General features: G+C 46.5%; 1 protein-coding gene across 2 annotated transcripts in view; it reads left to right on the top strand.

Moving 5' to 3' along the window:
• The window catches only part of CMTR1 (cap methyltransferase 1), a 57,853-nt gene that overhangs the window by 18,281 nt on the left and 27,448 nt on the right, over positions 1-12,124 (top strand). For both annotated transcript variants that reach the window (XM_068557544.1, XM_068557543.1), the window contains exons 7-13: positions 367-461; positions 584-656; positions 5,661-5,859; positions 6,622-6,740; positions 8,889-8,985; positions 9,308-9,440; positions 10,131-10,310. In XM_068557544.1, the coding sequence (XP_068413645.1) occupies positions 367-461; positions 584-656; positions 5,661-5,859; positions 6,622-6,740; positions 8,889-8,985; positions 9,308-9,440; positions 10,131-10,310 (896 nt within the window). The remainder of the gene's footprint in view (positions 1-366; positions 462-583; positions 657-5,660; positions 5,860-6,621; positions 6,741-8,888; positions 8,986-9,307; positions 9,441-10,130; positions 10,311-12,124) is intronic.

Below are 12,124 nucleotides of genomic sequence, written 5' to 3' on the forward strand. Positions count from 1 at the left end.
CTCTCTGGGTACCCTTCATGTCAGAACTCTGGTCCCTTGGGAAGTTGCTGCTGGAGTGGAGAAGCAGATTTGTTATGAGGATTACCAGTGCCAGGAGGTGACTCCGTGCCATTTATTAACCACTTACCATGTGCCAGGCACATGCTTACTTCCCTTTTATTTTGTACCATTTTACAGGTGAGGTAGTTGAGGGTCAGAGTGATTGAGTGACTTGTCTAGGGTCACACATCTGGTCGTTTCAGAACTGGGATATGGCAGGAGCCTAGCTCTTCAGAGGGCTGTGAATCAGGCCCCTCAAGCTCGTTAAGACACCTGTTTCATCCCAAAGGGTGATGCTCACCTTCAGGTCTGATTCTCTCTGGGCAGAATGTGTTTGATATCCTGGATGGGGAGGAGATGCGGCGAGCTCGGACCCGGGCCAATCCCTACGAGATGATCCGAGGAGTCTTCTTCCTAAACAGGTTTGCTGACATTTCTTCCCCCGCCCCCCACCTGAATGTACACTGTTCTACCTTTTCATTTGAGCCTTAGCTCTCCATATGTCTGGTACTGAGGCACACTTTTCTGTCTTGCTTTGTTGCAGGGCGGCAATGAAGATGGCTAACATGGATTTTGTGTTCGATCGCATGTTTACAAATCCGAGGGACTCTTATGGGGTGAGAACAAGATTTTGCTTCTGAATTCATAGTGCCAAATGAGCTTGAGCTTCAGTGGTTCAGAAATTGCCATTTGTGCAGTGCTAGGAGAGTATTCCTGCTAGGTGATAGAGATGTATTTTGTGAAAGAGATATATTTTGCTTTGAGCTCTTCAGGTAGGGTTCCACAGTGCTTCCTGTGGTCCCAGGAGTGCCCCAGTAAGCAGCTGTCTCTAGGGCTTCGGGCCCTGAGTCCCACCCCCCAACTCTGCAGACCCTGCTGCTCACTCTTAGTGGAGGCAGCAGGGCTTGCAGGGGTGGAGAAGGGGCATTCCTGACAAAATCAGCATCTGTGCATCTGTAGGCCTAGGGGGCAGGGAGAGGAGGCCATGAGCTAGAGCACAGGCCTCCCTCCTGCATTCATTAAACGTGTATTTATCAAAACCCCGACTTTTTGCCAGGCACAGTACCAGGAATATAATTTTGAAGGAGATAGACGTGATCCCTTTCCCCATGGTGCTTGTGTTCTGGAAATTCTGGTGGACTTGAGAGCTGATAAGGGTACAGGGTTGGGGGTTTGTAAAGCCTTTCTGTGCTCATTGATGTGTGGAGGCCAGTTGCCATCAGGGAGCTTTCCCCTGCCTTCTTCCTACCATGGATGAGGTAGAGTCTGAGTACAGTCAGCCCTCCGTGTCTGTAGGTTCTGCATCCACGGATACAGAGGGCCGACTGTACACTGCCATTTTATATAAAGGACTTGAGCATCTGCAGATTTTGGTGGCTGCAGGGGTCCTGAAACCAATCCCCTGCAGATGCTGCGGGATGACTGTATACAGTCCTTACAGTGAGTGTTCCAAATTGAAACTTGTGACCTCATCTGATTTGGTTGCTGTTTCTGGTATGAGAGGGCAGTACTCTGGGAGATGTTTGAGTGTTGAATGAAATGTGGGCATCTGGGTTCTTTCACTGGTCTATTTAAAATCAATATTGTGTCTGAAGATCTAGGCTGTGTTCAGTGAGGGTTGAGGGCGGGCATGGAGTGCAGCACTTAGTCGCAGCTGGTGTCGCTTAGGGTCATACCTTCTTTGGGTGTTAGCTGTCTCATCTCTGAAATTAGCCCTACTAACCTGCCAGAGGGCTTGGGTAGGACCAAAAGACTCTTAAGATTTGTTCCAGCTCTAAAATCTGTGATTTCAAATGTGGCCACTTCCCTTTCTGCCTCTCTGAACAAGCTTTGTGTGGGATCATAATTACCAGTCTTTGGCCCTTCTCAAGAAGTGGTAGAGCAAAATGATTTTCTACTTTGCTACATGTCATTTTTCTGAACACAGACCCTCCATAATGATAGAGAAAGAAAAAAGGAAATTTCATTCTAACATTCCCTTCAGGGTTTCAAAGCATTTTTACCCAGTCCTAGAAAGTCAGTTCTCTCTGACAGTGAAGGGGCCAGGAGCCAGCTGTTCCCGAACCTGTTTCTGCTTCACTTACCCTCCTTCTACTAGGCCCCGATTATCCACTGCTTAAAGAAACTTGTTTTCCAAGTTCTTTAATGTTTCGGCTTCACCTACCTGACTGCTTCTTCAGTGCTGGCGAAACTGGTAGGTGGACCCCTCCAGTCTTTAGTTATTTCTCTCTCCCAGGTCTTCCTCCCCATTTTACAGTACCAGCAAGCTGCACAAAAGAGCTCTTGGAATTAGCATCTTGAGAAAATTAGGTTGATGTAATGTTGATTTAATTTTTTGAGCTCCAAATGATTTCTTTTAAACCCCTGCCTGGCAAAGGAACTCTGTTAAGCCGCTGGGAAGTCACAGCATCACTTTGGGCTTTTGAATGTTAAACGCCTCCAGCAGCTGGTTTCTGGTTATTGTCTTTGGCTGTCAGGAAAATGAAGTAGGCATCAGGGTTGTCCCATTCAGGTCGAGGGTGGAGATATTAGTTACATAGGAAAAAGCAGCCGTGTTTGTGATGCTTCAGGCAGCTTCTTGACTTGAATTGATTGATAGTGGCCATGGAGAATTGCCCTTTCAGAGATGTTCTTCTACGCTCCACTATAAAAAGTGATTTCTCTTCAGCTCCTAGTGTTTTCTTCTCTCTTTTCACCTCTGTTTTCCCCCGAGGACCAGAGTGACAGCCAAGCCCAGCAGGCTTGGTGTGTTTTTCAGGCGAGACACTCTAGAGCTGGGAGTGGTGGAAGCCCCAGGCACATGCCCAGGTTTGCCAGGGTCTCAGTGGCTCTTGGATCAGGCAAATTACAGAATAAGAGTGTGGAGAACTTGAAGCTTGGGAAAGGGTGAGGAGGTTGGAGGTGGGAAGCCAGAGGGAGGGTCTCCGAGGTTTTTCAGTGTGTTTCTGCTTCTGCAGGTTGTGGAAAAAGGAGAAAAGAGGCTAGGGTAGGGAAATAAAGAAATCATAAACAAGAATTGGAAGGGACAAGGGAAAGAAGGTAATTTAGATTCTTTGGGTATATGGAAGCATATTATAAACCAAAACGTTATGTGAGGGACTTGTGTGCTTGAGGTTATTGTTGAGGTAAGAAAACATTGGCTGTGAAACGTAACAGGAGACAAAAACTGAATGTAGATCTTTAAGTTTCAGTGCTGTCTTAGAAGAAATTAGACCGCACTTACGAAGTGCCCGCTGCATGTGGAGCACAGTGCTAGGCATTGCAAAGACGAAAGGATGGAAGGGACCAGAGTTTTGACTCTAAGGAAGTTGATCTAGTTGAATATAATGTTATCTTACGTTTGTTTAGTATTGTACAGTTTCTAAAGGTCTTTGACATATGGTACTTCATTTAATCCTCTAATAGCCTTAAAAAATAACCTGCATTAGTCCTAGTTTACAGTTGAGGAAGCTCGAGCTTAAAAGACATAAATTATGGACTTGCCTTTGACTGCACAGCCCGTAAATGGCAGAGGTGAGAATCCCAGATGTCCTTTCTATGAAAGGACCTTCTGGCTGTGGCCTGTGAGGGTGTGACACATCTTGAAATCACAGAACAGATCATATTTATGCTCTCTTCTTGGAGGTGAGATGCTTTCATTGATTCATTTGCCTTCCTCCTCCCAGTCTTCCTTTGGGCCATCTGCTCACCCAGAGAGGCTGGAGCCTGGGGCTAGGACATGGCCAGTGGTGAGGAACAATGTTTTCACTCTTTCTAGCCTGTGCAGGCCTTAAAATTGTGACCCCTGCCTCACTACCACTTTGCAGCCTGGGAAGTGCTGTGTAACATTCTCGGCAAATGCCATTAGGTCTTTTTGTGTGTGTGCAAGTGAATATAATCCAAAAATATGAAAACTGATGGCTCAGGAACAAAGAATGCTAGGGTGGAGTGGCAGGGGTAGGGGAGAAAGAACTGATATATCCCAGCATGCTGAATGGGCTTGTCACAGGATGATGAAGTTTATTTTTAGATAAAGTCACTTTCTCCTGAGACTTCTTCACTGTTTTGATAAAGGTAGATAACCATCGTCAGAGGCAAGGCCCTTGTCACCTAGAGAGTGACTGGATCGTGAGCATCAGTGTTTCCATTTCTTTCTTATAACTGTTTCCCCTGAAGCTTTCTGATCTTTATCTAGCAGTTACAGAGCTCTGGACAAGCACCCAGCCATGCCAAACCTGTAGAGAGAGAGGGCTGAGCTGCCTTAGCCCCTTTCTGCTGGATGTTCACGAGAGTCCCCTGCAGTCACCCCCTCTAGAACTCAACGTCTTGTCACCAGTGCAGATGGTTTATCCTCTCTGCTGTGGAGGGTTGGGACAAGTAGAATTCATCATCTAGGGCCCAGGTGTGTAGAAGAGAAGTGTAAACACACAATCTAGGTCCGCATTCAGCATACATTTTATTTTATTTATTTATTTGGCCGTGCCGCATGGCTTGCGGGATTAAGTTCCCCCACCAGGGATCGAACCTGGGCCACAGCAGAGAAAACCCGGAATCCTAACCACTAGGCCACCAGGAAACTCCCAACATTTTAGATTAAGAGTTAAAGCCACTCAAGTGGCCAAAACTATAATCCAATAACAATACAAATGATTATTGTAAACTAGTTATTCCTTAGGTGGGTGGTGCTTTGATGGCTGCCCGGAAGCTGCACACCATTGTCTCCTGTTCTCTCTACCTTGTCAGCTCCCAGCTGTGCACCGCCCAGGCCCTGGCTAGCAGAGGAGCAAAGGCAGGAGAGGGAGGGGGTGCTAAAAAGGAGGAGACTCTATGCACTGTGGTATCTTGGATGGGGTCATGGAACAGAACAAGGGCTCTAGCGAGATCTGAATCAAGTCTGGACTTTAGTTAATAGTAATGTACCTGTGTCAGTTTCTTAGTTTTGACAAATGACAATGTAAGATGTTAATAAAACTGGGTGAAGGGTATATGCGAACTTTATTCTTGCAACTTATCTATAAGTCTAAAATTATTCCATGATAAAAAGTTAATTGGAAAAAAAAAGGGAGAGCCTCAGAGGAAGGGGAGAAGGGAAGCAGAGGCTATGATCTGGAAAGATAGGCCCTGTGGCTGGGAGAGGGTGATGTGAGAGCCCCTCAGACTTTGGTTGGACAGGAAGGCCTGCATCTAATGGTCAGGCTGATGGGATTCTGATTTAGCTTTGATGCGGACTGTCTGTGAACAAGTCGCTTTGTGTCTTGGGGTCCCTTTTTCCCTATCTGTAATGTGGGGTTAGAACATCTATTCTGCTCAGTGGGACTCTTGTAAGGCAGGATATGGTGAGGAAAAGATGCTGAGAAATAAAAAATGCACACTTAGATGCCCATTAAGATGTTTTTATTAGGAGTCTGAGCTAGGCCTGGTGGGTTGAAAGGCATCAGGGGTGTTTTGAGGTGGGGATGGGCAAAAACTTTGGAGGGCAGTGATCACAGAGGACACGTTTCCGGGCGCTTGTGGCTCTGGCCACAGGAACTCGGCATTGTGCTTGCTGAAAGGCTTATTTTACTCCCCCTGCCTTCTCTTTCCTGCTCCCCATTTAGCCATCTTTTTTCCCTTCCTCCCCTGACTTCCACTTGCCTTTGCAGAAACCACTGGTGAAGGACCGGGAAGCTGAGCTTCTATACTTTGCTGACGTCTGTGCAGGCCCAGGTGGCTTCTCGGAGTATGTGCTGTGGAGGAAGAAGTGGCACGCAAAGGGCTTTGGAATGACTCTGAAGGGTCCTAACGATTTTAAGCTGGAAGACTTCTACTCGGCCTCCAGTGAGCTCTTCGAACCCTACTACGGTAGGGACGTGGAGGAGGGTACCGGGGGCTATGAGAGCCAGTTCTCTTTGGAGACTTTAGGTCAGAAGTGGTTATTATCCATTTGCCATGTTTTCTTTCCCAGGTCTCTGAGTCTGGGGTTCCCCAGCCAATGTCATGAAGGTCTCGGTTCCCTCTAGTCTGTCCCTTTTTACCCCAGGCCTGTGGGTACAGGTTAAATACTCCACTAGGCAAACTCTCATCAGAGCCATATTAATTCCTCCTTTCTTCTCTTGTGGTGACAGGAGATAATGAAACTGCCTGATCTCCGGCTGAGAACTGGCAGGGTTATTAACACATACAAACCCACACCCATCTCCAGCCAGCTCAGCAACCCTCCAGCAGTTCCCTCCACTCTGTCTCGCTTTTTGTGATTTGGCAGCAAATCCTAAGTCCTTTGTTAACAGTTCTTATTAAGAAATTGATACTGGGTCCTAATGTAGGTGCTTTAAACACAACTTTGATCTTGAATATGAAGACCTTCTGTTTCAGTTGATGACTCTTGGCTGGTCAGCTCCTTCTGAACTCTGCTTTATTATAGCAGGGCACTGTTTTTGCCTCCTGTCCATCACTGCAAGGCAGCCTTGTATGATGGGTCCTTCAGTGAGTTGCTCCTCACAGGGGCTTTTCTCCTGGGCCTCGAGGTCCACGTGGTACCTGTGTTCACAGCCCCAGAGAGCTTGTGTCCCTGCTCCAGGGATGCACAGGGCAGATGAGCTAAATGTGAATCTTGTGTCTTGTCAGGTGAGGGTGGGATCGATGGAGATGGAGACGTCACCCGCCCGGAGAACATCACTGCTTTTCGGAATTTTGTCCTGGATAACACAGATCGCAAGGGTGTCCACTTTCTGATGGCTGATGGGGTAGGTGACCTGCTCTTCATAGGGTGATGCTTTAGGGATTTATCATGTTAGAGGCTTGAGAACTGGTTTTGTTTTGTTTGGTTTGGTCCTTTAGCTGCCCTGGAAGGGCAGATAGTAGGGATGTGTGATGTATGTTTTTATTCTTTTTGTGCATCTTTTCAGTGGTAACTTTGTCAAGCCTGTGATGTTGTGGGCATCTTTGCTTGGAGCAAGTGGACCTTCTTAGCTCACTTCTTCAAAGGGCCTTGGTTGGCTATGAGACATGTTGAGAGGGGGGCCAGGACTAAGATGAGCTAGGCAGAGCTGACCGGGAAGAACATTCCCGTCATTTGTCACCTGGGTGCTGCTCCTGGTAGAGGCTGTCTACACATGGCCACTCCTAAGCCTCTGGATGGGCTAATAGGTGACCACATAACCAAAGGCAGCAGCTCAAAGGAGTCCTCCGGGACTCCACAGGAGGCTCGGTCAATCGCTGGGCTAAAGTGAATATTCAAGTCGCCTGTTTCTCGGGCAGGTATTTGATATATAGAGGCAAGTCCCCTGCAGCTTTCTCACCTAGTAATCTGATGCTGCAGGTAGTCTTTTCTGGAATGAGCCACAAATTAGTGTAGAGGAGGGTCAGAGAACGTCGCAGTTGCTCCAGGGTCACATGGCCAGAGTTGAGAAGAGCCTCTGGAGCCCCTTGGGTAGCCTTTCAAGCAGTAGCCCTGTGGGGAGGTGAAGAAATGTTTAGGCTCTCAGCACAGGATCTGAACATGCACCTCACTCACCAAAGCTTTGTGCACAGCAGGGGACAGCAGACAGACAGGCCTGGGTGGAGGGGAGGGAGGGGCTGCTTCACCTGTGCTTGAGGGATCTCATAGTGCTTGGGAGGCAGGCAGCCTTGCAGTTTGTCAGCTAGAGTGGCAAACTCAAGGATTGTCCTTCTGGCTTAGGCAGCTTAGACTGGTGACCTGTGTGGCTGGTTTATTTGTTTGTCTGTTTCCCCTATAAACAGGCATGCATTTTAAGAAGCATCTGTAAATCTGGAAGACGTTGCTAAACATTTTTGATTCTGGAGACCTGGCCAGGCTGGGCCCAGCTTAATGGAGGCCAGCCTCTTTACTTTTCTTAATTATTGTGATGAGAAACACATGACGTAAAATTTACCATTGCAACCGTTTTTAAGTTTACAGTTCAGTAGTGTTAAATATATTCACACTATTGTGAGACAGATCTCCAAAACTTTTTCATTTTGCAAAATTGAAACTCTGTACCCATTAAACAACAACTCCCCTCTCTTCCTATCACAGCCCCTGGCCTCCTTCACTTCTGTGTGAGCATGGCTGTCTGCTCCCTGCTGGGATCTCACAGAGAGGGAGACCACTCCAAGAATAGCAATGTACATTCTTTGAACAAACACCCTGGCCAGAGACACTGCCAGCTGGAGGGAGAGGCTCCATGGTCTTGGGACAGGAAAGGGGGTTTTGTGAATAAATCCTTGGTCCGCAGAGAAAGAGAGATTACTGTGACTGTCAGAGTTATGCTAACTTTTCTCCTGTCACTAGATTAGGGCCTGTTCGGTGGTCAGCCCACGACTGAGCGAGCCCCTGCAGAGTTTCAGGCCACATGTACTCCCTGGGTCTCATTGGATTCACCAGGGCATTCAGTTTCCTATCTTGTAGTTGGCCTGTGACTAGCGTATTTTGCCTCTGTTCTGCCGTACTGCTAACTGTTAACAGTTTGTTAACAGTTCTTATTAAGAAATTGATACTGGGTCCTAAATGTAGGTGCTTTAAACACAACTTTGATCTTGAATATGAAGACCTTCTGTTTCAGTTGATGACAAGGCCCTTGGATTCCCACGTGAGTTTTAAAATTTTCTGGACCATCTCCTTGGAGGAGCAGACTTGGTTCCATCCCCGGGAGTGATAGAGCAGGAAAACAGCCCTGGCTCAGTAGTCAGGCCTGGGTCCCAGGTGCTGTCTTCACCACAGTGAGCCATGTGACCACGCCAAAGAATCTAAACACCAAGCTGTATCTTTATCAGTCAGATGGTGGAGATCAATGAAAACACTTCAAGAAATCTCAGGGAAGATGAGGTAGGAGTACTCTTTTCAGTCCTCATCACTTCTGTTTTCTACCCTGGTCCTTGTGCTCTCATTTCAGGGTTTCTCAGTGGAGGGACAGGAGAACCTGCAGGAGATCCTCAGCAAACAGCTGCTGCTCTGTCAGTTCCTCATGGCGCTGTCCGTTGTCCGGACAGGTGACACTGCCTCTGCTGTCTCCCCACCCGGACCCACCTCTTAGAGGCCCTGTTGGACAAGAGCATGTATAGGGGTTGGCTTGGAAGTTAAAAAACAATCTGCTTATATTAGGTGACAGGTGGCTGAATGAGGAATTTAGGGGAAAAGGTGCCATAGAATCCCCAAAGTCCCCTCTAAAACTGAGTCTTTTCCTTACATTGCCTGTGACTTTAATGGACCCAGCTGCTGGGTCCCTGACTTTGTCATGCTCCCTGAGACTACCTTACCCACCTTCTGGAATGGAAGCTGCTGACTGCTACTGGTGTTTTCTCTCTAATCTAGGAGGCCACTTCATCTGTAAAACCTTTGACCTCTTCACACCTTTCAGTGTGGGGCTCGTCTACCTGCTGTACTGCTGCTTTGAACGAGTATGTCTCTTTAAGCCGATCACCAGCCGTCCTGCCAACTCAGAGAGGTGAGGCTTTCCTCTCCACTTTAATCAGACTAGTTGGCTAAATGTCAGAACAGCAAATCCTGGTGCATCCGTGGCATGACCACTCAAGCTACATTAAAAACCTTGACTTAAAAAAAGTGATTGGAGCCAAGAGGAGTCAGGATTTGGATTTTAATGGTTCTTCGATGTACCGTTCAGCCTCTGCCTCCTTTTCCACAAACCTTATTCACCACACTTACGTGGGCGATCCTTGGCTTGTCCTGGGAGGGAGAAGGAGACCAATAGAACGGTCACCTGGAGGGACTAACTAAGTGGGCCACTAACCAGAGTCACTGTTGGCATCCCAGGTGGGACACAGTGTCCATACACGATGTGAGAGAAGATGTGGCCAATCCGAATTTCTAAGTGGCTTGTTAAAAATGCAGATTTCTGGGCCCTATCCCTGGAGAGTCCGATCGTCTTTAACTTAACAGACTTCCCAGGTGACTGTGATGCAGCCAACCTGGCACAGGGCAGTTGTGGGAACCACAGCCATAGAGAGTAGAAATACAGCCCAACATAAAAAGAAAGGATTTGAGGTGAACTTTGCAACACACAGACTGTGCTGTTCTTTGTGCATAGACAAGAGCTTCATGACTCAGCAAGGGGATTGGGGAAGGGAAAAGTGAGGGAAGCCCTTGCCCAGTGGAGTGACAGGGTATCTCCTGCCAGGTATGTGGTGTGCAAGGGCCTGAAGGTGGGCATCGATGACGTGCGGGATTACCTCTTCTCAGTCAATATTAAACTCAACCAGCTGCGGAACACCGATTCCGACGTCAACCTTGTGGTCCCCTTGGAGGTGATCAAGGGAGACCATGAATTTACTGACTACGTGATACGGTCCAACGAAAGGTAAGCAAACCAATGTGTTTTTTTCTTTGTTTCTTTTTTTTTTTGCTGGCACCACTGGGCTATCAAGAAAGACCAGAGAATGAAGGACTGAATGACCGGCTCTTGGTATCACTTTGTTAATTTTGAAAAATTGGTAACGGGGATTGGTCTGCTCATTCCAGGGCTCCCTGGGACTTTGGGTACCTTGAGGACTTTCATCCTGCTCCCATGCTCTGTCACAAGGGTGGCCAGTGGGAGCCTGGCTGGCATACCCCTGCCCATGGGAGCCTGAGTATGATAGTGAAACTTGACAGAGAGCAGACTTGTTCTGTGTCCTCAGAGGATGGAGTAACTTCCCTTTAATTGCTTCCATTTGTAAAAGGCCATCATAATTTGTTGCCCTGTGAAGTCCCCTGGTTGGAAGCAAGAGACGGCTGGAAAGCAAGTATATAACGTGCTTTGGAAATTTCTGTTACCAAAGCTTTTTCCAGTCCATGAGTTCCCCAAATAGGCCATGTGAATACCGGTGTTTTGTTTTTTTTTTTTAACCTTCATTAATTGTTTTCCCCCTTCCCTGTTAGTGGTGATAATTTAAAGTTGTGACAGTTGGCTCAGTTTGCTAAGTGGGCAAGCCTTATTGAACAGTTTTCTAGATAGGTTGGAGAGTTGTATAGTGGCAATGAATCAATAGAAGTGCTTTCTTAGGAGGGCCAAACAGGTGTTGTAAAGGTCATTTCTAAGAGTCCAATCCCAAGTCTCCCCGAGAAGTTCCTTCCATGTCCTGGCTATTGTAAATAGAGCTGCAATGAACATTGTGGTACATGATTCTTTTTGAATTATGGTTTTCTCAGGGTATATGCCCAGTAGTGGGATTGCTGGGTCATATAATAGTTCTATTTTTAGTTTTTAAAGGAACCTCCATACTCTTCTCCATAGTGGCTGTATCAATTTACATTCCCACCAACAGTGCAAGAGGGTTCCCTTTTCTCCACACCCTCTCCAGCATTTACTGTTTGTAGATTTTTTGATGATGGACATTCTTTCTGACTGGTGTGAGGTGATACCTCATTGTAGTTTTGATTTGCATTTCTCTAATGATTAGTGATGTTGAGCATCCTTTCATGTGTTTGTTGGCAATCTGTATATCTTCTTTGGAGAAATGTCTATTTAGGTCTTCTGCCCATTTTTGGATTGGGTTGTTTGTCTTTTTGATATTGAGCTGCATGAGCTGCTTGTAAATTTTGGAGATTAATCCTTTGTCATTTGCTTTATTTGGAAATATTTTCTCCCATTCTGAGGGTTGTCTTTTCATCTTGTTTATGGTTTCCTTTGCTGTGCAGAAGCTTTTAAGTTTCATTAGGTCCCATTTGTTTATTTTTGTTCTTATTTCCATTTCTCTAGGAGGTGGGTCAAAAAGGGCCTTGCTGTGATTTATGTCATAGAGTGTTCTGCCTATGTTTTCCTCTAAGAGTTTTATAGTGTCTGGCCTTACATTTAGGTCTTTAATCCATTTTGAGTTTATTTTTGTGTATGGTGTTAGGGAGTGTTCTAATTTCATTCTTTTACACGTAGCTGTCCAGTTTTCCCAGCACCACTTATTGAAGAGGCTGTCTTTTCTCCATTGTATATTCTTGCCTCCTTTATCAAAGATAAGGTGACCATATGTGCGTGGGTTTATCTCTGGGCTTTCTAGCCTGTTCCATTGATCTATATTTCTGTTTTTGTGCCAGTACCATACTGTCTTTTTTTTTTTAATTTGTGTTTGGCTGTGTTGGGTCTTCGTTGCTGTGCGCGGGCTTTCTCTGGTTGTGGCGAGCGGGGGCTACTCTTTATTG

The sequence above is a fragment of the Eschrichtius robustus genome, chromosome 12 (genome assembly GCF_028021215.1).
Source record: "Eschrichtius robustus isolate mEscRob2 chromosome 12, mEscRob2.pri, whole genome shotgun sequence".
NCBI lineage: Eukaryota > Metazoa > Chordata > Mammalia > Artiodactyla > Eschrichtiidae > Eschrichtius > Eschrichtius robustus.